Below are 25,568 nucleotides of genomic sequence, written 5' to 3'. Positions count from 1 at the left end.
GATCTCTGCTAGAAATTTGTGTAGGATGGGCTCTTCTGCCCTCTGCTGGCCACCAGCGAGTACTGAATCTTAACACCCTTAGTTCTGACGCTGGAGCTGCAGATGGCCCCCACCCGGTTGTGTCTGGCTGATAGTGTGGTGGCCACCTCTCGCCGGAGAAGACCCTCCGGAGTGTAGGATCCTTGGTTATAGAGGTTTCGGATGGGAGCCGGATGCAGTCATTTGTGAGCGCCTGTGGCCTCTGTATGATCCTGAATTGTTTCCCAGCTCAGAGAGCCTGAGGGTTCACTGGACATGTGATAAAGGAGGGAAATGTGGGCCTCTGTGTGGCTTTCTAACCCTGACAGTACAGAGGGGTCTCTTTAAAATCACAGAGCACGTAGGAGTCCTTTTCTCTTTACGTTTAGGTCATTTGGTGTCTGCACACTAAAAACAAGAAGAGGCTAAAGTCACAAGGAAAGAACTGCAAAAAACTGGCCAAAAATCTTCTTAAGGAGCCAGAAAACCGCAACAACTTCTGCCTCTGGAAGCAGTATGCACATCTGGAGTGGTTGCTTGGCAACACGGAGGACGCCAGGAAGGTGTTCGATACGGCGCTCAGCATGGCGGGGGGCAGAGACCTGAAGGACCGGGAGCTGTGCGAGCTCAGCCTCCTGTACGCTGGGCTCGAGGCGGAGCTGTTGCCAGACTCGAGAGGGGCCGCCGCCGCGCGAGCCGTTCACATACTGACCAGACTGACTGAGCACGGGCCCTACGGGCCCTACTCCGGGCAGGTGCTGGCTGTTCACATCTTGAAAGCTCGCAAGGCTTATGAGCATGCGCTGCAGGACTGTTTGGGTGACGGCTGTGTCCCTAGTCCAGCTCCCAGCGACTCCTTTACCCTCCTGATCAGCCTGGTGAAGTGCTTCATGCTCTTCCAGTATCTGACGGTGGGGATCGATGCGGCCGTGCGGGTGTACGAGCAGGTGTTTGCAAAGCTGAAGGGCTCCGGTCGCCCAGGGGGCTGTGGCTCGGGGGGCTGTGCCGGCGCCCAGAGCCCGCGCGACGCGCTGGAGGCCGTCACGCTGATGCACACCAGCCTGCTCCGGTTCCACATGAAGGTCAGCCCTTACCCGCTGGCTCCCCTGCAGCAGGCCCTCTCCGAGGCCTTACACTTGTACCCAGGCAACCAGGTGCTTTGGAGGGCGTACGTACAGATTCAGAGCAAGTCCCACACGGCCAGTAAGGCCAGGAGATTCTTCAACGCAGTTACCAGGTCTACCAAACTCTTGGAGCCTTGGTTGTTTGCGATTGAAGCTGAGAAAATGAGGAAGAGGCTGGTGGAAAGCGTTCAGAGGTGAGTACAGACACCTTGTTTGTGTGTCCGTGCCTGCTGTGTCCCCACTGCCCTGCCGGTCCCCGGGGATCCGGAAGGGAGTAAGGGCCGGTGCTGGAGCGCCCACTGTGGGTGTCCCGGGTGGCAGAGGATGGCGTGCTGAGACAGGACTAGGCGGCTTGCAGGTGGCAACGGCTCATTAGGGGCTTTCATGGCTGTCTCCTGAGGCCATGCTTTTTGGGATCCTCAACGTTGCTTACGGCCTATGGGTGGTGACGCTCAGGCTTTCGGCTGTCCGAGAAGCTGTGATAAAAGCATGTTGGCCAAAGCACAGGCGTGGAGTAGGACTGTGGATTCAGAGCCCAGCTCCTCCACGTACCAGCTGTGTGGCCTTGGGCAAGGCACATCACCTCTCATGGGCCCCCTTCTGTAACGTGGGCCTCCCTCTTAGGGCTGCTTGGAGGGGCCGCCTAGGTGAGTGAGCAGAGGGAGTGGGAAAAAATTACTAGTCTCTCTTGTTATTACAGAAGATAATAGTATCAGCTCTAACATCTCTCGATGTAGTGTTCATATCTGAAGGTCAGGCAGTAGCCTGGGGAGCACATTAGCTTAGGCATATTGTTCCTTCCAGATCTTTGCTGTCCCTTCACTCTGACCTTGTTTGTATAAGCTGACTACTCGGAGTTGCCTCTGAACAGTGTTTCACTTTGTTTTTTATTTCTTCCACTGGGATTTTATTCACTCTCCTTTCCCTAAATGGAAAGGACTTTCCTTCCTATAGAGTAGAATTTGCATTCTGCTGATTAAAGGGTAGGCTTTCTTTAGAAAACAGAGAGCAGGGAGTTTGTGGGTGACTTTGAGGTGGACTTTGGTGTAGAAAACCGCACAGCCCTGGATGTGCTGCCTTCCCCTGGCCTGGGAGGGGCCACGTCTGGTCTGGGCTCTGTACCCCAAGCGCCCCCACACACGGGACAGCTCCCTCCCTGACACACTCTGGTCCTACCCGTGCCGACATGTGCGGTCACTAATGTACCTCTTCCTCCTGTGCTGCTGCGGGTGCGAGAACTGGCCTCAGAGTCACGGGAGCCTTTGTCTTGCAGGGTGGATGGGAGAGAGGTCCACGCCACGATTCCCGAGACCGGCTTGACACACCGCATCAGAGCCCTGTTTGAAAACGCGCTGCGGAGCGACAACGGCAGCCAGTGCCCCTTGCTGTGGCGGATGTACTTGAATTTTTTGGTAAGAACGTATTTCACGTTTTTAAGCCGAGCTTTAATTCCTGACAAGTGAGAAAGTAGAGGCATCCGGTAGCCGCCCCCCCAGGAAAGCTGGCGGGGCCTTGCTTTGCCCTCACACCTTCTTGGCCTCGCTTAATCCTCACGGGAACCCCGGTGGATAAGGTCTGGTGCCTTAGGACTGGGGAAGGGGTCACGGGCTGTGGGTCTCTCGGAGTTGACTTCGTTTGTTGAGCCAACAACTTGGAAATGGTCTGAGCTTTCATTGGAAAGAGACCTTAATTCTTTGCCATCTGTTCCTCAGAGCTCCCAGGTCCTGATTCTGTTCTGTCGTTAAGGATGAAATTCAGCCTAGAATGTAGCTTTTACGATAGACCTCTCCAGAGAAGCTTTGTTTTCTCTGAACAGTACCGTAGTGATTGAACACGGTAGGTGCCCTTTAATTTTGCTGACGTGCGTGTGGAGGCTGCTAGGTGGTTCCTGGGCTTCACAGAGTCCGTGAATCACCGTTGCCTTTGGCATCGGAACGGGCCTCATTTGCTAGAACACATCTGCATTCAAGTTGCGTCGTTCTTTAGAAACCTAGTCTTCTAGGCCACTTGAGTGTTTTAGCTGAAGGCCGCTAAACCACATCCACGTGATCTGTAATGAACCTCGTGGCTTTCAGAAGCCAGGAGTGACCTTCCTTATCTCTGTTTCCATTGGGTAACTTCTCAAGGCACTCGAAGTTTGTGGACTTTTCCACTTGACCTAGGACAGAGTCAGGTATAAAGAGGCGGGTAGAAAGTAAGTTACGGGTTAGGAGAGCCATGGGCCGCCTCCATCTTGATAGATTTCAGAATTCGTCTTTTTGTGCCCGCGCGCCGCCCCCCGCCCCCCCAACGCCCCCGACCTCTCACAGGCCGGCGTGGCAGGGAGGACGCAGGATCTCAGGCCAGCCACTTACTGGCACGCCTGGGACAAACAGGCACTTCCTTGTGCATGGAAGTCGGCATCAAGATGACGTACCACAAAAGTTTGTGTGCATGTTTTTTCTTTTTTAACATTTTAAAACCCAAAAGCTCAGATTTGATATTTTAATGCCCGTATGTGACGTAGAAACCTTCAGAAGTGCAGGGGCTGCTGTGGTGATCACAGTGCATTTGTGGCGGCAGCCTGTTAATCGGGTGCACCTGAGGCAGCGGTCAGAGAATGGGCTCCAGGTGCACCTCTGCTCCCGTGGGTGGGCGCTGAGCCCAAGGAGATGAGATGCTGCCCAACATTTCCAGCGCCAATACCGGGCGAGCCTGTGTCAGCAAGTGAAGACCTTGAAGTGAGGAAAGGGAGGGCTCGTGCTCTTGCCAGCTCTACTCTCTCCTGTCTTGGTCAGTAGAGGTGGATGGTGCGAGGTAGACGTCGTGTATGTTTACAAAGACTCTTCCATGAGCCAGATTCAGATTTTGGACAGAAAAACTCTTGTGGACTTGGAAGAAAAGAATGGGGCCCTTAAGGAATTTCTCCTTCAGGAAAGGTTAGCGCTGGACCGAGAAGGAGTTGGAGCCGAGTCAGAGCGGGACTTCCTGTCGCAGCTCTTGAGGCATCCGGGTTGGCTCGCAGGGCTCTGATAACCCAGGAGAAAAATCAGAATAAGACCGAATGCAGGGGTGCAGGCCGCGTGTGCCTGGAGAGGCCAAGGGGAGCTGGCTCCGTAGGGGGCCGCTGGTGCTTTGGTGGGTTGTGTATTTGTGCCTTCCTGGCTGCATGTGCGCCTGTGCAGATTTTCTCTCCTGTTTTCTTGGCCAGAACGATGGAAGGAGTTATGGTTCGTTGTTGGCCGTGCAGAGTACAGGAGTTGGGGAAAGTTAACATCACCCACTGAGGTTTGGACTTAGGTTGGAACCTCTGTTTTGGGGGTGCTTTCAAATGCGCCGTTCTCCTTACATAGTAATGCTCTCTGCTGAGCCTTGTCGTTTTGGCTAAAATTGCAGTTTTTCTTTTAATTTTTTTTTAAGTTTATTTATTTGGAGCCAGTGTGCAAGCACAAGCTGGGGAGGGATAGAGAGAGAACCCCTAGCAGGCTCTGTATTGTCAGCACAGAGCCTGATGTAGAGCTCAGATTCACAAACTGGGAGATCGTGACCTGAGCTGAAGTCGGACACTTAACCGACTGAGCCACCCAGGTGCCCCTTGTTCTTTTTTTTAAAACTTTTAAGTAAACTATTCCCAACATGGCGCTCGAGCTCACAACCCCAAGATGAAGAGTCACTCGCACCATCAATTTAGCCAGCCAGGTGCCCCCAAATTGCCGTTATTTTCAAGATTCTCAGAGTGTTTTAATTTGACCACGTACCTAGTTCCCTAAGTGGGAAAGAAACTAGTGTATAAAATGGTCAGCTGGTGACGTGGGCCCGATGAAGTCAGTAAAGGGAGCAGTGGCACCGGACTGTGTGGCCGCTGATTGTATTTCACCCTCTGGGGGTCATTACTTCTTTCCTGTTGGCCGCTAGAAGCTGGAGTGTATGGACAGGCCGGAATTTACAGGAGCCGATGGGAGTCTTGTTGTGCTCACGGCGCTGGTGCTGTGCACGTAGCCTTTGGAGGGGCTGTCGGAACCCGAGGCCACCACCCAGCCCTGCTCCTCTGCGGCTGTGGGCTCGGCCCGCCCTGAGGGTGACGGAGCGCGTGCTGTGGCGGTGGCACCCCTCCCCACGGCTGGCCGGCTGCCCCCAGGCAGATCCGCACAGGGCAGTTTCTGTAGCACTGGACTCTGCTTCAAGTAATCATTTCTGTGCTTTGCCCCCTGCCTCAGGTGTCCTTAGGAAACAGAGAGAGGAGCAAAGGCGTGTTCTACAAAGCGCTTCAGAGTTGTCCCTGGGCAAAGGTAAGTTCCAAAGCCCCTGAGATCGGCACGTCCCCAGGGACCTTCCGCCAAGGTTCGGTGGGTACACCGCTTGTCATCGTGTAGCTGTCCGCTGTGGCGCCTCAGCTGACAGGCTATTGTTCCCTCTCCCTGCGCTGGAGCTGGCATTTCACGGGCACAGCCTTGCTGTGGGCAAGGGCTTCTGTCATTTGCCCGGAGCTCAGCCCAGATGCTGAAAGCACTGGGGTCTCTGTCCCAGCTCTGCCTCGCAGAGCCTGGTCAGGAGGCATCAAAAATGGGGACAGAAATGTCTGCCTAGGCCTGGCCCCACTTTGGGAAGGCTTTGCTGGCGTTCACCCCTTCCACACCACATCTGGGAGTCGGGCGTCCTTCCCGAAGGTCGGCCAAGGGGAGTGCAGGCTGCGGGGGTGGCCGGGCGCAGCTCGCTAGCAAGGACCCCCGGCCCTAGGTGCTGTACCTGGACGCCGTGGAGTACTTCCCCGAAGAGCTGCAGGAGGTGCTGGACCTGATGACGGAGAAGGAGCTCCGGGTGCGCCTGCCGGCCGAGGAGCTGGAGCTTCTGCTCGAGGACTAGGGACCAGGAGGGACGGGTCCCCGCCTGCCCCCGCCGGAGCCAGGACCACAGGATGCGGACGCATGCGTGTGAGCCTGTTAGGAGACCTATGCTTTTCAAGTTTAATTCTTAGTAATCTGTGTCCGGGTTATCAGTCTTCTACCTCTTGCACATGTTTTGGATGTGTAAAGGACACAGAAGCTATTGTTTACATATTATATATGTGACCGTGTGTATGTAGGTAACAATTATGCCAAGTGAAAAGGAAACCTGTCGTGGTTGGCGGGCGGAGGTCCGCTCTGCGCCTCACTGGCCGGCCGGCCGGCGCCCGCCCTGGGAACGTGCCCCGTTGGCATCCTTGCTGTCCTGCCGTCGGGGTAAGAAAGGTCTGGTTACTCAGCACTAGGGCCTCTCCCCGCAGCTGGTTATAGCAGGACAGATTTTGCCCTAAGAGCCATTTAAAACTTGGTGTTCTGACCTCTGTCAAGTGTGTTAAAATTTCTTATTATCCGCTAAGCTCGACTTGAGGCCGCCTCCCCTCTGTGGCCCAGTAGCACCACCTGGGGGCTCGTTAGACATGCAGCCTCTCGGGCCCACCCACCTCAGCCCTTCTGAGTCAGGGCCTGCACTGGAGCAGGACCCCTGGGGACTTAGGTGCACGCAGCGTGGGGAGCACCGCCTGAAGGACCCCTGCATGCGGGGAGCACCGCCCAAAGGACCCCTGAAGGCATCCGTCTGAGAAGTAGAGTGGGGCCAGCGCCTTCCCGCCAAACCCACTCCTGCCTGAGACCAGCCCCGGGTACGCTCTCTCCTGGGGACTGCGACACTGAGGCCCATACCGGCCACATTCTTGTTTTGATTTCTGAGGGTATGAATGGAATGAAATGTAAATATCTACATTCAGACCACTTTCTTCTGAAAAGGACATGCCTTGCAGTCAGTCATTATTAACAACATTCAACTGGGCAGAAATTGCTTGATTTTCCCTGAGGTCCTGCTCGAAGTGAAATTTGGTCAGCTGCTGACAAAAAAAATAGGATCTCTAGAAGGGCTGAAGTAGTATTTCTTTGGCATCTCATCCAGAGAAGCCCATGTTGTGAACAGACTCTTGCCTAGGAACCAGTGGACGCTGGATGGGGAGAAGGGGGCAGGTCAGCGCACCCGAGGAAGGGGGCAGGCCAGCCCCGGGGACACGTGCCGCCATCTGCCCCACTTCCTTACCGGCTTGAAGATGGCGCTGTTCAGGGGAGAGAAGTGCAGGAAGTAGATGCAGAAAGGTCAGGGGGATGAGGTTTCTAAACCCGTAAGAACAGGGAGGATGGGGCAGAATCCTTTCAGGAACCTTTCTTAGCAACGCCAGTACCTTCCTGCCCCAAGAATGCGTTCTAGTAGACCCCTCATGCTCCAAAGACCTTCCAGAAGGGAAAGCTGGGTCTCCTTCCAAAGCCAAGCCACACACTTGGCCTCTGCAGTCACGGTTTCTTTCCCAGTAGCTGCTGTCCAGCCCTGCCACTGGGGAGGAGAGCAAGGCGGGAGGTGTTCATGTCTACACTGGCCGTCACCCAGAAGCCTCCCTAGCACCTTGGTTCACCTGCTTGTTGCTGCTGAGCGGCCGGCGTGCAGGCTCCAGGAACAGGATGAACGGTCTGAGGAGGAAGTCGCTTTATTGAGGGGAGAACACTGCACGTGGCTGACACAGGAAGGCAGCCTGGGGGCGCCCTACACATCAGGCTCAGAAAGGGGCACGGGGTGGGGGGGGTTTGCTAAGAAAGATCAACTGGACGAGGTTCCTCTGGCAGCTTCCTGGCCATCTCCTTGAAGGCAAATGTGGCTACAGGTAGAGCCCCTCAGGGGTGCCTTCTTGCTTTTTATAAAGAACATTTTCTTTAGATTTTTTAAAGTCTTCATTTGTTACTTTCATCCTGCGTTCTCTCAAGGCCATCAGACCGGCTTCTGTACAGATTGCCTGTGAGAAAGAACAGTATGTTCAGAAAAGGAAATCCTCTGTATTTGAACAATTCAGAGCTACTTCGAAATAAGGTGTAAGACACCCAGGCTAAAACTGCTTAAACCATTTGGGAAAAGATTAGATCTTGTGAATGTTTTAAGCATTCTAACAACTTTCTCAGAGGATCTGAAGTGGCTCTGAGGAGGAGGACTGGCTCGGGGTCTAGCTGGTGGGGTGGCCCGGGAGGGAAGCTCTACCACCAATGCCCCACTCTCGTCACAGGGAGTCCCGTTCCCAGGCAACAGATGCAGTTACGCCGGGAAACTCCGAGGCAGCGGAGCACCCATCCATTTCACCTGTCTACACGGAGCAGAGGACCTGTGTCCTGGCTGTACGGGAATCTCCGTGTCACGTGCCAAAAGTAAAACCACGCATGCAACATGATGTGATAAAACCACAACCTCGGCCCTGAAGTTTATCTGGTAGTGACCTTCAGGGTATTTCAGATGGTTCAGCGAAAAAGAAAGTGAACAAAATATAAAGAAGTAAAAGGGTAACATTTGGTGAATTGAAGTGATGGGTATATGGGTGCTATTACAACTTTTCTGAAGACTTTGAATTTCTCAAACTATAAAGCTGGTGCAAAATGTAAAAAAGCTCTTGAAAACTGAAATCACCAAAAAAGACACCCAGTTCTGCAGGTGCCAACGACGCACGGTTCCGCACAGGCACTGGCGTGAAAAGGCCCTACGTGCGCCGTCCCCACCTGACCGTGGCCCTCACAGTGGACAGGAACCCAGGTCCTCACGTACAAAGCAGGCCGGACCCATACTCCGTGCTGCCAGACCTCGCCGTCACTCACACACACAAAACCAAGAGGTGCGGTCCAGCCCAGGTTCCCACCTTGATGTCGGCCCCGGAGAGGTCATCTTTAGCCATGATCAAGTCATCCAGGGTCACGTCATCGGCCAGCGTCATCCTGCTTGTGTGGATCTGAAAGATGCGCTTCTTAGTCTTTTCATCGGGCAGGGGGAACTCAATTTTCCTGTCAATGCGGCCTGTGGGTATAAAAAGTTTCAGGTCAGGCTCCGCCTTGGCCCCTCACACATGCAGTTTCGGTCAGAGGGACACTTCCCGTGTGGGAAGGGGTCCAAATCCTGAAAAGTGAATATTGCTTTTTGTAGTCTGTAAATACCCACATTTGGGCTAGCATAGGAGTTATTCAGAAAAAAAGAATACTCATTATGGGGAAGAGAAACAGTCACAAGACTGTAAGGAAAAGGACCACACGTCGCCTGCTACATCACGTTCTTCCTTAACCATTACCTCAGGAGATGCAGCTTTCCGGAAGTTATTCTACACTTCAATAATGTATCTGCCTTGACATGTAGTTGTAAATCCCACAAAAGTGCACTTAAACACATAAACACACTCATTCTCCATGATGGGACAAAAGCAAATTCGACCTGGTCTGATAAGTGCTGGATCCAAAGTTTCTATTCGGTTTGTGGCCATGATAACTTTCACGTCACCCCTTGAATCAAAGCCATCCAGCTGGTTCAACAGTTCCAACATTGTTCGTTGAATTTCTCTTTCGCCACCGGAATTTGAGTCATATCTTTGAAAACGAAGAGAAGGAAAATCTGACATCTGCTGAAGGGGAATTAGAAAAACACCTCTGATGCCCTCAATTCTAGCAACAAAATCAGCACTCCCTCCCCAACCACCGCATCACGTTACTTAAATCGTTGACGATTTCAGGCCTGATGCAGCGTCATGAGTTCATCCTCCATGTTTAGTATCTGAGCCCCCAACCTGATCGTGAGCTCTCAGAGGCTCGCAACAGTGGCAGTGTCCCCAGAGTCCAGATGATGCCTGGCTCAGAGTGGATGCTCAAGGCATGGCTGCAGACTAACCTCCAGACGGTCACGACTCCTGGCACCTGGCACCTTGGAGCAGAGCCTATGGCGTCCAGAGAGAGCCGCGCACAGTAGGAGCCGAGGCAAACCCATGTGCAGGCCACACAGGCAGTACTCCAGGATCATTCTCACACGAGAGCTACACGTTTTTATGTCTAAACAGCACAAAGAGACAGCCGTACCTTTTTGTTCCAATGGCATCAATTTCATCAATAAACACGATGGACGGTGCATGTTCCTCCGCAACTCGAAACAATTCCCGAACGAGTTTGGGCCCGTCACCTAGGTACTTCTGTATAAGTTCAGAGCCAACCACTCTTAGGAAAGTGGCTGAGGTTTGGTTTGCTACTGCTTTGGCTAATAAGGTTTTACCTATTTTAAATTAGAAAAAAGACAAGACAGGGATAAAAACCCTCAAGTGTTGTTTTAACTTAAAAATCTATCACTACCATCAAAAATGGGCAGACCCCTCTGATGAAAAGGCACGCCACCATTCCAGTGTCTTGACATTATGTTCTCTAAGGCAGAGAAGAGGAAATTCAGAACGTTCTGATTATTTTTATCTATTTTCCTAAAGTCATCATGTCAGAAAATACATTTTAACTAGATTATTCGAACTTGCATAGAATATTAACCTGACCCATGCAACCAGGGTTTGAGATCCAACTCAACTCCTATGAAACAATCAGTGATGGAAAAACGGCCCGAGAACCCTAGGTTTGACCTAAGGAAACACTCTTTCCAGAGCACCAGGCCTGCAAACCCCAGCGGCCACCCAAGGAGTCGTGGCTGTGCTGGGTGGGCTTGCCCGAGGCTCAGCTGAGACGGCCGGTTCCCAGTGAAGCCCACAACCACAGTTCAGCTCTAGAAACTTCTCTCAGTCTCTGGTGTGCCCTCATGAGGAGCTTCCTCTCGCCAATCTCAGGGAAGATCTCAAACATTTCTAATCCTGCCCCATTTCTTGATATTTCTATTTCAGGTCAAAAATAAGGACCTGGCAACCACTCTGAACTTTAGGGCGAGAAGACCTTGGCCCCTTGATGATGAGTGAGGACAGGGGCAAAGGGCCAAGCGGGAGCATCAGGACACAGTGGCAGTTGGAGGCAGAGCCGGTAAAGGACCAACCTTAGGTGCGCAGGGGAAGGGGAGGAGGCTGCCGGTGAGTAACAGACACAGAAGACTTAGTTCAGTGGGAAGGAGGACAAAGCGCCAAGCTTTACAACAAAATGTGGCAACGACACCCTTGTGGTGGGACAGGGCGGGAGTGCGGGCTTGCAAGTGTGGACTACTCCCTGGGGAGAACCGATTAAGGCTGGTGAACAGAAGACAAAATAGGACCTTTCTAAGTGGCTGGCATCTTACGGTCCGAAAGCTGTAGGCCAGCTGCTGTGGCACTGCAGTAACCAGAGGGACCCCTGAACCAGTTTCTTCCTTCCCCTGACGGGCCTGCCACCCTGTGCTTCACCCCAGCACCTCGGATCAGCCCCCGCAGTGCGTGTGCACCAGAGGCAGCCTCTGTTCCAGCCTCTGTACCAGCTCAGCTCCCAGAGCCACTGCGGCCTGGGGGCTAGTAGTCTCCGGCCCCTCTGAGACTTTACTTCCTGGACTGTGAGATGGAAGCTGCAGAAGCTCTGAGTTCACCTGTGTCCCTGTCCCTCCACTGTGGGCAATCCTGTTATCCCAGAATCCTCCTGGGGACAGTTTCAAGTCACTCAAATAACTGCTTCCTTTGGGATTTACACAGCAATGCACTGCTAAGTCCTGGATTGTACAACTTACACTAATTACACAGTAAACCAAATGTTTGTATTTTTATCTTCATCTGTTCACTCAGTACCAGTGGACCAGAGAATGAACCTAATCTGAACAGCACAGAATAGATTTTAAATCAGTGGTTTTCCACCATGTTCTGATGTCTGGCCACGCTCTAGATGCAGATGGGGATTTTCAGGGATGGGACCAGGTATCAGTATTTTTTTTAAGCTCCAAGGTGTACGGCCAAGGTTGAGCACCCAGGTTTATTTGTGTCTTATAAAGTGTATTTAATAGACTCCCATTAATCCTATGAATACTTGAAAGCCTTATGTTTTACAGCATATAAATGGAGTACAGAAGAGGAGTTCTAAAAACCTAATACATTCACAGTGAGCAGGCACTCAGGGAGGGGGTGCCTACCGGCGTTTATTTGTTGTTGCAATTCCTGCTGTTGTTAACATTAAGCCTGTTAAGTCTACAATTTCAAGTCTAAGATAATTCAGTTTCTTAGCATCTACTCTACAGATAAATATACTTTTATGTAATAGGTATGTCTCCGCATTTATTCCAAAAATGTCCAAAACGATGCTTAGAGAACTCTGTTTGAGACTAAGGAACTGTGGCATCCTTACTCAAGAATGAAATAATTAGAACAAGTTAACGCCGCTGCTCCAGAGCTCAGGTGGGTGCCCAGAAAGCGTCACAGAGCACACGTACCTGTGCCAGGTGGTCCGTAGAGAATGACCCCCTTTGGGGGCTTTATACCCATCTCTTCGTAATATTCGGGATGAGTGAGAGGAAGCTCCACAGATTCCTATAGAAAATAAACACTGGTCAAAATGAAATGCTTTCTTCCTCAAATGATCAGATCCATTAACCGGCATCATGACTATAGCTCACTTTCAACGAAAATAAGCTAAGCTCTCACTTACTACTGCTAGAGACACTGCGGCCGACTTCACCTAGCAGCAAGGACAAAGGAAGAGGACATCCGTCCTACCTGAACTGCCAGCACCCATCCCCTTCCTCTTGCTCCCAATTTCCCTCTAACTTTCCAGAAGTTAGCCTTGAGCAACATCTAGTGAGCTCTTCCTGAGCAAAAGGAACTTAAAAAGTGAAAACACACCCTCCTTTCCACTTAAACTACACGGGAGATGGCATGATTTTCCCAGTGCTGTTACACCGACGGACATGATGGCTGGAGGTCCAGCTGTCTGAGAGGTCCCGGGGGGACTCCCATGATGGCTCTGCAAGACCTCCCTACAGATGGAGAACCTGCAGGGGGCTGGCCCACAGCCAACCTGAATGACCACTTCACCTCCCCCGACTCACACTGCCCCCACGTCACTGGAGGTGTCCAGATGCCACAGCTGAAGTTCACGCAAACAGACACATTACATGTTCACCCAGATAATAAACACTGCATATAACGAGGATTAAGCTGCAGCTGCTGGAAGAATAACCACAATTTATTTCTATTACCTAACTCCGTATTGACAACTACAAAACACCACAACTGGCAAACGCTGAGTGTTACTTGTTTGATCACTAAAGAAAAAACAAAATATGCAAGATAACTTTAAGCACCCTAAATAAGCCAGTAGTAAGAAACCAAAAGTCTAAAAACCAGAGCCAGTTCCCAGACCTACCTTAATTTCCTGGATCTGGTTGTCCAAACCCCCAATATCAGCATAGGTTTCCTGGGGGGCCTTTTCTACCTTCATCACTGTGACCAAGGGATCCGTGTCATCCATGAGCACCCCTATGACGGCATGTACCTAACAGAGAACATTACGTTTTACTGCAGGGATGTGAGGTTTACACAACCCATTTACAACCGTGCAATACCAATCACCAGGACGGCACGGACGGACAGATCTGAGAGGAAGGAGAAAGCATTCCTAAGGGCTTAGACACCAGCAACTTGCCTTGTGGTTGAGCAGGACTGAACAGCCTGGTTCCAGCAGGTCCTTGTCTACAAAGGAAAGAATGCTGACGTAGTGTTCTGAGCCCACAGATGTGGACACGATGGCATGATTGTCATCAATGATCTCTTCCAGCGTTCCTACCGACATTGGGGTCCCCCTCAGATCATCCACCTTTGATCTTTCCTCCTATGTAAGAGTATGCATGAAGGAAAAGCAGATTAGACCTAAAAAGTAGACAATGCTGACAGTTTTACTAGATTTACTAGATTTTACTGTTTACAAAGCAGGTGGTGCTGTTAAAATGCAGCTAATTTATGATTCATAAAAGCCTAAACAGGTCAATTACTTGGATTTCATTTATTCACCGAATTCTATTTAATAACCAAAACTGTTATTTTGTAAAATGAAAGTTACAGTAATTTCTCAACTTACCTCTTGCTTTTCTTCTAAAGGCTTCATTTGTTCCTGATTTCTAATGAATTCTTCCTCCATGAGAAGGTAGTCTTTAATTCTCTCTAACTTCAGTAATTTTAAACGGCACTGAGTGTGAGGTGTCACTGTAATTAAAAAAGGTTTATTGTATTTGGAGCTCAAAGTTTGCAATGAATTAAGTCCATCCATAAGGAAAAAAGGTTAAGACTTAAAATGAGCAGGTGTCTAACTGCAAAAGGAAAAGAGACTCTGACAGTTACAAGTAAGCAGGTAGAAAGGGGACAAGGTGTACGACCAGACAGCTATTACAAAATGACATACGCAAAGTGAACTGTCTATATATGTAAGAAGAAAAGAACTCAGTGACCCAAAAGATAGTTTGCTTTGGTTTTTTATTCCCCACAGGTGTTAATGTCTCTCCTTCCCTAAGGTTAAATATATTCCCAAATTTTCATTTATTTACTTATTTTCAAGTCTGTAATCCATCTGATAAAAAGGGGTCTAATTTCATTTTCCTTCAATAGCAACTAAAATATGCCAGCCATTTATGTTAAAGAACTCCTCCTCTTCCCACAGAACTCAGACGCCACCTTTACTACATGGTAATGACCCCTGTAGCCTTTAGACTTCCTATGCTCTGCCAGCAATCTGAGGACCTAGTCTTTACCGGTACCATATTGATTCATTATTCATTTTTTTCAAACTGTCTGACTCCTTTCATTCTGATCCAACCAATATTTAAAAAATGATTTCATCTAAGCAGGGAAACACTTGTTTTGATGGGGGTGGAGGGGTTCTATGAGCCGAAGTGATGAGAAGGCAGCCATGGGAAGGACATTTTTAAGCAAAGGGCAAAAGCCCTACTTTGAGTAAGAGTCAGAGAACACAAGGCAGGGCCACGTGAACGAGCAAGGGAGTGGCGGGCTGAGGACGGAGAGGTGGGCTGCGTCAGCTCACCGGGTCCGAATCTTGGTCTATGTTCAGTACTAAGCCAATGAAACAGCTGATGTTCAGGAATCACAAGATGGGAATTCCAACATAATGGCATTCCGTTTCTTCAGGGAATAAGCATGTTTCTACATTATTCAAACTCAACCTGAGTTTTCTCATCTCAAACTACACTTTTTGCACATTAGAGGGAGGGTGGTTATTTAAGTGAGACGTGGCTGTATACTGTCTGTACACGGCTACCATCAAAACAGCTGTGCTGCAGCCGAGGGGAGCGCCGCATACAGGAGCCAGAGCTGCGGCCACCCGTCTCCTGCCTCCCCACTCAGACCGCTAAACTGCACACACACAGACGGCGCTCATGGGATCGAGACAGCAAGGAGGACCATTACCCAGTGGCAGCTTGCTGGCAGCATCTGGTCCCTTTGTTTTCTTCTTCTTTTTCCCCACTCTTGTTGGTACAGGAGGTTCGTATTTCTTTTTCTTGTCCTTGAAATTTTAGAACAGCAAGAAAAAACAAAAGCCAAACAAATCGTATCAAAACACAAACTTACTTCTGTAGGGCCATCATCCATTTCTAGAGGCTATAATTTTCCGTATCTTTCAGAATGCTATTAAAAAATTGTCCTTTTATAAATAAAGCTAGGTTTATATAACACTCTTGCAATTTTAATGGGTAAATGTAACTGATCTCTTTATTTTTATTTTATTTTTTTAAAAATATTTTTGTTTATTTCTAGGAGAGAGAGAGAGACAGCGTGAGCAGGGAGGGTCAGAGAGAGAGACAGCGTGAGCAGGGAGTCAGAGAGAGAGGGAGACACAGACTCTGAAATAGGCTCCAGGCTCAGAACTGGCAGTCAGCACAGAGCCCGACGCAGGGCTCAAACCCATGAACTGCGAGATCATGACCTAAGCGAAAGTCGGACGCTTAACTGACTAAGCCACCCAGGCACCCCTGTTTTATTTTTAAAAGTTTATTTATTTGAGAGAGTCCATAGGAGAGGCAGAGAGCGCGTGCGCACACATATGAATCCCAAGCAGGCTCTCTACTGTCAGTGCGGAGCCTGATGTGGGGTTCAATCTCACAAACTGAGATGATGACCGGAGCTGAAATCAAGAGTCAGACACTTAACCAACTAAGCCCCCCCAGGCACCCCTTGATCTTTCTTTTTACAATACACAATGATAAATTATTCAATAAGGACTAGAGATCAAAATTCAGAATTAAATACCAAAAGTTTGAGCTGAAATAATGTGACAATTCTTCTTTACATCTGAGGATATTAAACACTAATTTACTGGCAATTTATTTTAACACTCTGTAATGTTATTTTACACATTTAAAAATCATTAATTTGGGGTGGGAGGCCAGAGTGGCTCAGCTGGTTAAGTAAGCATTCGCCTCGTGGTTTTGGCTCAGGCCATGATCTCATGGTTTGCGGGTTCGAGGCCTGCGTCATGGTCCATGCCTGCCTGGGATTCCAGCTGCCTGTCTTACACCCACACACTCTCTCAAAATACATTAAAAAAAAAAAAAATCATTAGTTCAGTGCACCTGAACTTCAGCTGTTTGATGCTTCAGATGCTTCAGTCGTTTGAGCATCTGACTCTTGATTTTGGCTCAGATCATGATCCCAAGGTCATGGAATCAAGTCCCGTGTCAGGCTGTGTGCTGACTTTGGAGCCGGCTTAAGATTCTCATTCTCTCTCTCTCTCTCCAGCCGCGCCCCCCCCCAACACACACTTTCTCTCTAAAATCAAAATCATTAATTCATAATTACTTGACAGATCAACAATCTTTTCTAGAACATGAAAAGGATACTGTATCTGAAGCCAGGCTAGTTAAAGAACTACAGGTCATTTATTTTGCATTTTGACACTCACAAATCCCTACAGAACTTCTCAGCTGAGAGCTGTGATATGTTGCACAATGTACATCAAAGATACATCTGGCTTATTTACCTTGTCATCCTTCTTGCCACCTCCAGGGCCATGACCACCACTCTGACTTTGACCCTGAAAAAAAGAAATCAGAGGTGTAAATTCAGAATGTGATCACTTCAAAGATTCCATGACACCCAAACCCCCCCTCATTTTAACATTTCTGGACTTCAGATGTGCCCTGCAGTCAACATGCAAATTTGGCATGGCAGAATTTCTTTTTTTCCTGAAAAGCTGTTAGATCAGTGGTGTGCCTTGCAACTGACTGCATCCTAAATCACAGACAACTCTATTAAGAGACTGGTGGATCCTAATGTGGCTGGGATCCAAGACCACCCCTTTCTGAGGGGACATTCTTTAATATAAAACTACTTGAGCATATTTCATGAAATTAGGCCATCAAAGCTAAATCACTTTACCTACTTAACAATCACTTATCATTTACTCCTTACTAAAATTACACCAAGACCCAGGAGACTTTCCTTTCAATAGCATCTTATACCTCCCATCTCTGAAGCCTGGGGCTCTCAGGCAGGTCCTTCTTCCCAGCCTGAAAAGCTAAATCACCTTAAAGTATCAAGATCTCAAGTGTATTAACATGCTCGTGGGATTTCAGGTTTTATTTATTTATTTTCTTAAATAGCTTATTGTCAAGTTGGTTTCCATATAACACCCACTGGTCATCCCAACAAGTGCCCTCCTTCATGTGCATCACCCCTCTTCCCCTCTCCCCATCAGCCCTCAGTTTGTTCTCAGTATTCAAGAGTCTCTCATGGTTTGCCTCCCTCCCTCTCCCCAACTATTTTTCACCTTCTCCCCCATGGTTCTCTGTTAAGTTCCTCCTAATCCACCTATACATGCAAACATGGTATCTGTCCTTCTCTGCCTGACTTATTTCACTTAGCATAACACCCTCAAGTTCCATCCACATTGTTACAAATGGCCAGATTTCATTCTTTCTCATTGCCATGTAGTATTCCATTGTATAGATAAACCACATCTTCTTGATCCATTCATGGACATTTAGGCTCTTTCCATGATTTGGTTATTGTTCAGAGTGCTGCTATGAACACTGGGGTACATGTGCCCCTGTGCATTAGCACTCCTGTATCCCTTGGGTAAATTCCCAGCAGTGCTATTGCTGGGTCATAGGGGAGTTCTACTGTTAATTTTGTGAGGAACCTCCACACTGTTTTCCAGAGGGGCTGCACCAGTTTACAATCCCACCAACAGCTATGTAGGAGGGTGCCCATTTCTCCACATCCTCGCCAGCATCTAGAGTTCTCTGATTTGCTCATTTTAGCCACTCTGACTGGTGTGAGGTGGTATCTCAGTGTGGTTTTGATTTGTATTTCCCTGATGAGGAGGGATGCTGAGCATCGTTTCTGTGTCTGTTGGCCATCTGGATGTCCTCTTTGGAGAAGTGTCTGTTCATGTCTTCTGCCCATTTCTTCACGGGATTATTTGTCTTTCAGGTGTGGAGTTTGGTGAGTTCCTTATAGATTTTGGATACTAGCCCTTTATCTGATATGTCATTTGCAACTATTTTTTCCCATTCCGTCAGTTGCCCATTAGTCTTATTGTTTGTTTCCTTTGTCATGCAGAAGCTTTTTATCCTGATGAGGTCCCACTAGTTCATTTCTGCTCTTGATTCCCTTGCCTTTGGGGATGTGCTGAATAAGAAATTGCTGTGGTAGAAGTCAAGGAGACGGTTTCCTGCTTCTTCCTCTAGGGTTTTGATGGTTTCCATATTCAGGTCCTTCATCCATTTTGAGTTTATTTTTGTGCATGGTGTGAGAAATTGATCTAGTTTCATTCTTCTGCATGTTGCTGTCCAGTTCCCCCAGCACTATCTATTAAAGAGGATGTCTGTTTTCCATTGGATACTCTTTCCCACTTTGTCAAAGATTAATTGGCCATACATTTGTGGGTCCAATTTTGAGTTCTCTATTCTATTCCACTGGTCTACGTGTCTGTTTTTGTGCCAATACCATACTGTCTTGATGACAGCTTTGTAGTAGAGGCTAAAGTCTGAGATGGTGATGCCTCCCATTTTGGTTTTCTTCTTCAATATTACTTTGGCTTTTGGGGTCTTTTGTGGTTCCATACAAATTTTAGGATACTTTGTTCTAGCTTTGGGAAGAATGCTGTTGCAGTTTTGATTGGGATTGCACTGAATGTGTAGATTGCTTTGGGTAGTAATAACATTTTAATAATATTTATTCTTCTAATCCGTGAGCATGGAATGTTTTTCCATTTCTTTGTGTCGTCTTCAATTTCCTTCATAAGTTTTCTATAGTTTTCATCATGCAGATCTTTTACGTCTTTGGTTAGGTTTATTACTAGGTATTTTATGTTTTTTTGTGCAATTGTGAATGGGATCAGTTTCTTGATTTCTCTGTTGCTTCATTATTGATGCATAAAAATGTAACCAATTTCTGTATGTTGATTTTGTATTGGGTTTTTAAACAGACCCCTTGGTTACAAGGGACTGCTTCACAAAGAACAGTACCTTAAATAGTGAACTTACTTGAACAGAGGGGTCCTCAGTAATCACTTCCACGTAAGCACCTCTAAGTTAATACACTGTCAGCTTCATTATCAAGACAGAGCAAGCATATCATGGCTACCTAAAAGAATTAGGGTCAAATATAGTTCTCCCGCCTGCAGGATTCTTAAAATTTTGTGTTTTCTGAAGAAGGTAATTACAGGCTCTGAGAAATTTTGGTTAACAGACGTAGTTACACTGCAATGGGCTTTCCAAATTACAGGCCTTTAGCAATTACTTACTCACACCTCCTAAAGAAATGTGCTGCTGGCTGTGGCAGCTAACGTTTGTGGGTTGCTTACTATGTGCCTAACTCTGTACCAGGCATTTTCCTTCACCATTTCATTAATTCCACACCATCTTTCAAGGTGGGGTTTATTATTCTCCATTTTAGACAAAGAACTGTGAGGAGCCTAAGAACATGGGCTATGGAATCAGATGCATCTAACTTTAGACTCTGGCTTTAGGTCACCTCCCTGAGCATCGGCATTCTTAACTGGAAAGTGGGGATGATTCTAGCTCCTGTTACTGAAGATGAGGTAACAGGTAAACCGCTCAGCATTTGCAGGACTGGAAGTAACTACTCAGCAATACAACACTGCTGGTAACTAAGAAATGTCAGGGTCAGGATTTTAATGATCAGTCTGGTTACAAAATCTAGGCTCTGAAATAAATCTATGTCGTTCATCTCTGTTTTTATCCAGGACTCTGACTTCCCGCTGACATTCCCACAGCACTGTCTCCCCTCACCTGTCCAGCTATCCCCTTGTAAAAAACAAAGAGCTGATCCTTTAATTCTCCTCAAAAACCTTCAGCTGCTCCCCACATTTACAGTGTATTGTCCAAACCCCAGAGTGGCACACGTGGCCCTTGCCAAACTGGCTGCAGCTGACCTTTCCCAGCTTCATCTACCTCTCTCGTGATCCCGCAAGCCTGGCCCCACAGGGAGGCAATTTTCCTGGGCGGGTCCTAAACTTCTTCGTTTCTGGGGCATTTTACAAGATGTTTCTCAATCTCAAATAACAATAACAAATATACCCATTATCAAGTCCTGAATCTACACCAAACTGCATTCTCAGGGTACCATCTGATTTACTTCTTACAGGCTCTGTGAGGTTGGTACAATCATTGAACCCTCGTTTACAGCTAAGGAGACGAAGGCACAGGGATGTTAAGTGACCTATTATCACAAAGCTTGTCACATACGCAGCCAGGAATCCCTTCTACTGGATACCAGTCTCTCTACTGCATGGCTTCTAGCAAAGACTGGCAGGGTTTGCATAATAGCACAGCCACTCACTGTGTCTCCCTTTCCTCCTTGTAAAGTGAGGATGATAATGATTACTGCAAGGATAAGAAGAAAATGCTGGAAAGTAACCCTGCGTTTACTGAAGCATTATTTACAGTAGCCAAGATACGGAAACAACCTAAGGGCTATCAATAAATGAATGGATAAAGATGTGGTGTGTAAACGCACAAACACAACGGATATTACCCAGCTATTAAAAAAAAAAAGATCTTGCCATTTGTGCTGTTAATGGACTCAGAGGGTATTAAGTTAAATGAAGTCAGACAGAGAAAGGCAAATACCTCATGACTTCACTTAATACATGGAATCAAAAAACAAAGCAGAAACAGATCCATAAACACAGAGAACTGGTGGCCGCCAGAGGGAGGGGGCAGTGGATGAAGGGGATGGAAGGTACGGGATTCCAGTGATAGAAGGTGCTCAAGTTCCAGGGGCACAGCACATAAAGCACATAAATGCATAGTCAACGGTACTGTGATGGCACCTCACTGTATGGTGACAGATGGGAGCTACACTTGTGAGCACAGCATAGTACAGACTCGTCCAATCACTGGGTTGTCCCCCTGAATCTAATGTAACACTGCGTCAGCTGTACTTCAATAATGATAATAGTGCTGGAAAAGCACCTAGCACATGCTTAGAACATTACCCCAAAGTCCTTATAAGACCCAGAAGACTCTGTGGTCAGGCGTTCTTGACGTTGAGGATACAGGCTAAACGTACTGCCATCTTGGGCCCTTTGCACTTACTACTCCTTCTGCCACGATCCCCTCAGAGGTCTGCATATGCTACTCTCACTTTGTTTAGACCTCTGCTCAAATCTCACCTCCTCGGAGGGGCCTTTGCTGACACCCTACGTGAAGTGGCCACCTCTCCCATCCCATCCCTTTCTATAAACAACCACACAGCAAGGGCTAAGCACCAATCTCTAATCCGCTCCCTGCCATTATATGGCATGTCTGTTTTTCAATTTTTTTTTTTTTGTCTGCCTTGTCTAGAATGTAAGCTCCATGAAGGCAGAGATTTCGCCAATCATGGTCACCTCTTGTACCCTCAGTGCTTAGAGCAGAGCTTGCCCCCCCCCCCAAAAGTTGCGGGTGCTCAACAGATACCTGCCTAGTTAACGAAGAAACGCTAGCGGCAGCTTCCCCTCCGAGGTCCCCCAGTCATACAGACGTCAGTCTTGAACGCCTCTTCCAAGTGGCCCCACTCCGAGCGGTCCTCCACCCCCGCGCTCTCCGCTCCTCGGCCGGAACGAATCCCTCCCTCTCCTCCGGCCGCGCAGCCCTGCACCTGAGCGGCTCGGAGAGCCCTCGTCCCAGGTGCTCGGGGAGGCTCCCGCTAAAACTCCCCGCGCCGCTCGGCAGGGCCCGCGTCAACGGAGGAGCAAGGCCGGGCGCCCCGACCCGCTCCGCCGCCCCACTAGCCCTCCCGGGGGGCCCTTAGCGCCGAGCTCCGGCCCCAGGGACCCCGGGCGCGGCCCGCTGGTCGGGCCCGGGCCGCGGCGGACCTCGGAGCCTCGGTCCCGCAATGAGACCGGGCCGGTGGGCCGGGGAGCGGGCGGATCGAGTGCCTCGGGGAGCCGTCTTGCCCTCTCGTCTCGGGTCGCTTCGACCCCGTCGCACCGCGACTACGGGCCGAAACCCTTAGTCACTCACCATCTTGCTTCAGCCGCTCGAACAGCCGCTACCGGAAATACATCCACCAAGGCGGCCGACAGAAGCGGAAGTTGCCTAGGGACGCTACGGAAGCTGATAGGAACCAAATCCCTCGCTGAAGGACTCGCGCTCCAAGCGCTTGTGTGGGGCAACGAAGTAACAGAAGCGAAATGTGAATCTTGTCAATATTTTACTTGAAAAAAATGTAAAGCGAAGTTATTAGGATGTTGTCAACAATTTTAGACAACGAGGTAGACTTTCAAAGAACTAAGACAATTGTGAAAATATAAAACATTTAAACTGTGCAACAATCATAACTGAGAAGAACTTCACGTATTGTTCCTAGAACTGGAATGGAATTTGGAACTGCGAACTTGATATAAACTGTTGGATCAGCGTTTAAGCTATTATTTGGTTTCTGGAATAGACATGATCATCTGAGAGTATTTCCTTGTCTAATGAGTTACTTGGATCAGTTTTCTTTCTGCCCTTGATGCTTTGTGACTTAGGGTGATGCCACATGTTGTCTTAAAATAACTAATCTTGCACCTGGTTGGTAAAGTTGGTCATTTATTACATCCACCAGGACATTAGAAAGATAGCAAGCATTCCTTTGGCCTCTGGAAACTTCCATAACAGGTGCTCAAAATGTTACCTGTTGCTGAACTGGAAAGATGAATTCATTCTTGGTTTTTGTTTTTTTTCCCTGCTCCCAATTAATTTAGGCATTTTAGTTGTGAAATGCTAAAAATATTTCACTAACACCCAACAGTAAAAAATATAGGAGCTCACTCTTGCCTTTTCATCATCATATATAAAATACTATAACAGAAGGTCTTGACAATTGTCGATCTCCGCTAACAAATCTGGCGTCTACGGATGTGAAACAGTTTGATAGGTGAGGGGTGAGACAACTCCCCCTTCATGAATGCTGAGAGAAATGCCAGAGTTGTATGGAATGTCTAAGCAATCTGTGTATAACCGGAAGAAGTGTAGAGGTCCTAACAGCTGTCAGAAACAAGCTGATAATACTTATGAAAACAAATTCTGGGGGACTTGCATTAAGAAGCCTCTTAATGCACAGCAAGCACATTCATCTCTTTTCTCCCTCCTACAGGCCCATTGACGGCCAGCTCTGTAACCCCAACTCTCGCAGCTTCCAACCTCCTCAAGCACTACGTGCTCCAAGCAGTCTTTCCGTCCCCTCCCTACTGCGCCTTAGCTATTCATTATGTAGATAAATGTAACTTCTCTACTCTCCTTAGTTTTAGCTCCATTTTACCAATTTCTTGGATTTCCCCTGGAAAGGAGGCAGAGGAGCTGACCCAGTCAGGGAATGTCTTTTTACCTTAGGGGGAAAACAAAGGTGGGCTGGGAAGAAGATGGAAGATTTCCACCAAGAGTCACATTAGTTACTTTTGCTTTGCTCACAGAAGTATTTCTATTGCTATTTTTTTGTAGTTAGCCTAGGCTGTGTTTAGGTTATCCAGGAATTTAAACACAATATTGAATTTCACAATAGTATAAGGTATATTGTTGTATATATATACAATATAACTATTGTTATACTTTTATACAACTATATACTTTTATATGTATATAGTTGTTATACTATTTTATAATAGTTATATATATAATATATAGTTACACAATAGTATAACGACTATATACATATAAAAGTATATAGTTATATATGTATTTATACTTTTGCTTGTGTTTGAGTATGTGTGTATATCTGTCGTCTTCTCTGTATCTGTGTACACACGCATGCACACACACATACACACACATACATTGATGCCCTGCAAGTAACCAAAGCCAAACTTAGTGTCTCTCCCTAGGACCTCACATATATTTTATCCTGGCTGATGACACCACTCAGAGACCTAAGCCAGAAGCCTCCCCTCCAGCCCCTCCTATTCCCAGCCACCTCAGTGGTCAAGTCTTGCGGCTTTGCTTCTGTCACGTTTCATATCTCATCCCTCTTTCCATCCCTACCTTGTTCCTACCTCGTCATCCCATCTCACAATTCATTCAACAAATAACTACTGAGCACACCACGTGCCAGGCTGTCCTGTACGGTCTGAGGATACCACGGGGAACAAACAGACAAAAATCCTTTTCCTAATCGATTTTACAATAAACAAGTAAATAAGTATATAGCATGTACATGATGATAAATGCTTTGGGGAAAATAAAATAGGAAGGAGGACTAGAGATCATGCAGCAGTGCTGGTAGGTGCTTCTGACTTTAAATAGGATGATATCTGAACAAAAACTTGTGGAATTAGAGAATTAGCTATTCAGATATCTGGAGGAAAGCTTTCCAGGCAGAGGGAACAGCCAGTGCAAAGGCCCTGAAGTGAGAGCCGCGGGTGAGAGAGACTGGAGACACCGTATGGTAAAGAAGTGAAAAACAGACATGTAATTCCCAGTGGAGGCTTAAGGGGAGTTAGATTCAAAGCAATATAACCCGACAGGGAAGACAGCAACGGATTTTGGCCTCAGAACACTTGGGTCTGAATCTGGACTCCATCACTCACTGCTGTCTCGGTTTCCCATTGCTGCTATAAGAAATTACTACAAACTTAGTGTAGTCTTTTCGGGAAACTAGGGGGAATCCCTTCCCTTGCCTTTTTCAGCTTCAAGAGGCCCCCTGCGTTCCTTGACTGAACGTCCTAAAGCCGGTAACATTGACCCTGCTTCTGTCATCACATCTCTCTCTCTGACTCCACTTCTGCCTCGCTCTTTCGCTTTTAAGGACGTTGGCAATCACATCACACCCACCCAGGTAATCCAGGATAATCTGTCTTTAGGTCAATTGATTAGTACCCATAATTCCATGCGTGACCTAATCTGCCCTCCCCCCCTTACCATTTAACCCACTATATTCACAGGTTACAGAGATTAGGACGTGGACATCTTTGGAGAGTCCTTACTCTGCCAGACATACTAGCTGTCCAAACAGGGGCGTATCACTTCTCTGTTTGTGCCTCAGTTTCCCCATATGTTCAAGAGGATAGTAGTAGTACCCCAGATCCATTCCTTTCCATCTCCAGGTCACCATGTCTGCCAGGTTGGGTCAATGAGCAGCTCTGGTGGGAGAATGGAAGAGAAAAGATGAAGAAATCAGGAGCGTTTTTCTCTCCTTTCAGCCTCCAGTGGTTGGGGGCAGCAGCTGCATAGGCAAGGTGGCTTCAGAGCTCACTGGTCAGGACA

At 48.0% G+C, this 25,568-nt stretch overlaps 2 protein-coding genes across 3 annotated transcripts in view; one reads left to right on the top strand and one right to left on the bottom strand.

The window, feature by feature from the left end:
- NRDE2 (NRDE-2, necessary for RNA interference, domain containing) overlaps nucleotides 1-6,440 on the top strand; it is a 55,053-nt gene extending 48,613 nt beyond the window's left edge. Inside the window, exons 11-15 of one of the 2 annotated variants that reach the window (XR_005528494.1) lie at nucleotides 408-1,336; nucleotides 2,416-2,554; nucleotides 5,339-5,410; nucleotides 5,859-6,052; nucleotides 6,205-6,440. Coding sequence is in view for 1 of the 2 variants with exons in the window: in XM_039232527.1 (XP_039088458.1) it covers nucleotides 408-1,336; nucleotides 2,416-2,554; nucleotides 5,339-5,410; nucleotides 5,859-5,984 (1,266 nt within the window). In the remaining variant the exon portion in view is untranslated. Of the gene's footprint in view, nucleotides 1-407; nucleotides 1,337-2,415; nucleotides 2,555-5,338; nucleotides 5,411-5,858 lie in introns of both variants that reach the window. The other variant, XM_039232527.1, reaches the window with a different exon arrangement.
- A 1,170-nt stretch (nucleotides 6,441-7,610) lies between these two features.
- Nucleotides 7,611-22,419, bottom strand: PSMC1 (proteasome 26S subunit, ATPase 1). The gene is made up of 11 exons (XM_039232528.1): nucleotides 22,350-22,419; nucleotides 16,856-16,909; nucleotides 15,286-15,382; nucleotides 13,946-14,070; nucleotides 13,514-13,699; nucleotides 13,235-13,363; nucleotides 12,303-12,399; nucleotides 10,013-10,202; nucleotides 9,378-9,529; nucleotides 8,815-8,969; nucleotides 7,611-7,929 (listed from the first exon to the last, which is right to left on the bottom strand). Exons 1-11 carry the CDS (start codon nucleotides 22,350-22,352, stop codon nucleotides 7,795-7,797), a joined length of 1,323 nt encoding a protein of 440 aa, XP_039088459.1. The 5' UTR covers nucleotides 22,353-22,419; the 3' UTR covers nucleotides 7,611-7,794.
- Between the last annotated feature and the right edge of the window lie 3,149 nt (nucleotides 22,420-25,568).

This window comes from Hyaena hyaena, unplaced genomic scaffold, assembly GCF_003009895.1.
Source record: "Hyaena hyaena isolate Hyena2069 unplaced genomic scaffold, ASM300989v1 scaffold_67, whole genome shotgun sequence".
In the NCBI taxonomy this organism is placed as follows: Eukaryota; Metazoa; Chordata; class Mammalia; order Carnivora; family Hyaenidae; genus Hyaena; species Hyaena hyaena.
This window is presented reverse-complemented; position numbering and strand designations above follow the sequence as displayed.

What these genes read in the sequence shown, in the direction of transcription:
- PSMC1 (XM_039232528.1), bottom strand. An exon ending in CTTTAGAAGAAAAGCAAGAG is followed by an intron (nt 13,700 to 13,945) that starts GTAAGTTGAGAA and finishes ACTCTTACATAG; the next exon opens with GAGGAAAGATCAAAGGTGGA. An exon ending in CTACGGACCACCTGGCACAG is followed by an intron (nt 10,203 to 12,302) that starts GTACGTGTGCTC and finishes AATTTAAAATAG; the next exon opens with GTAAAACCTTATTAGCCAAA.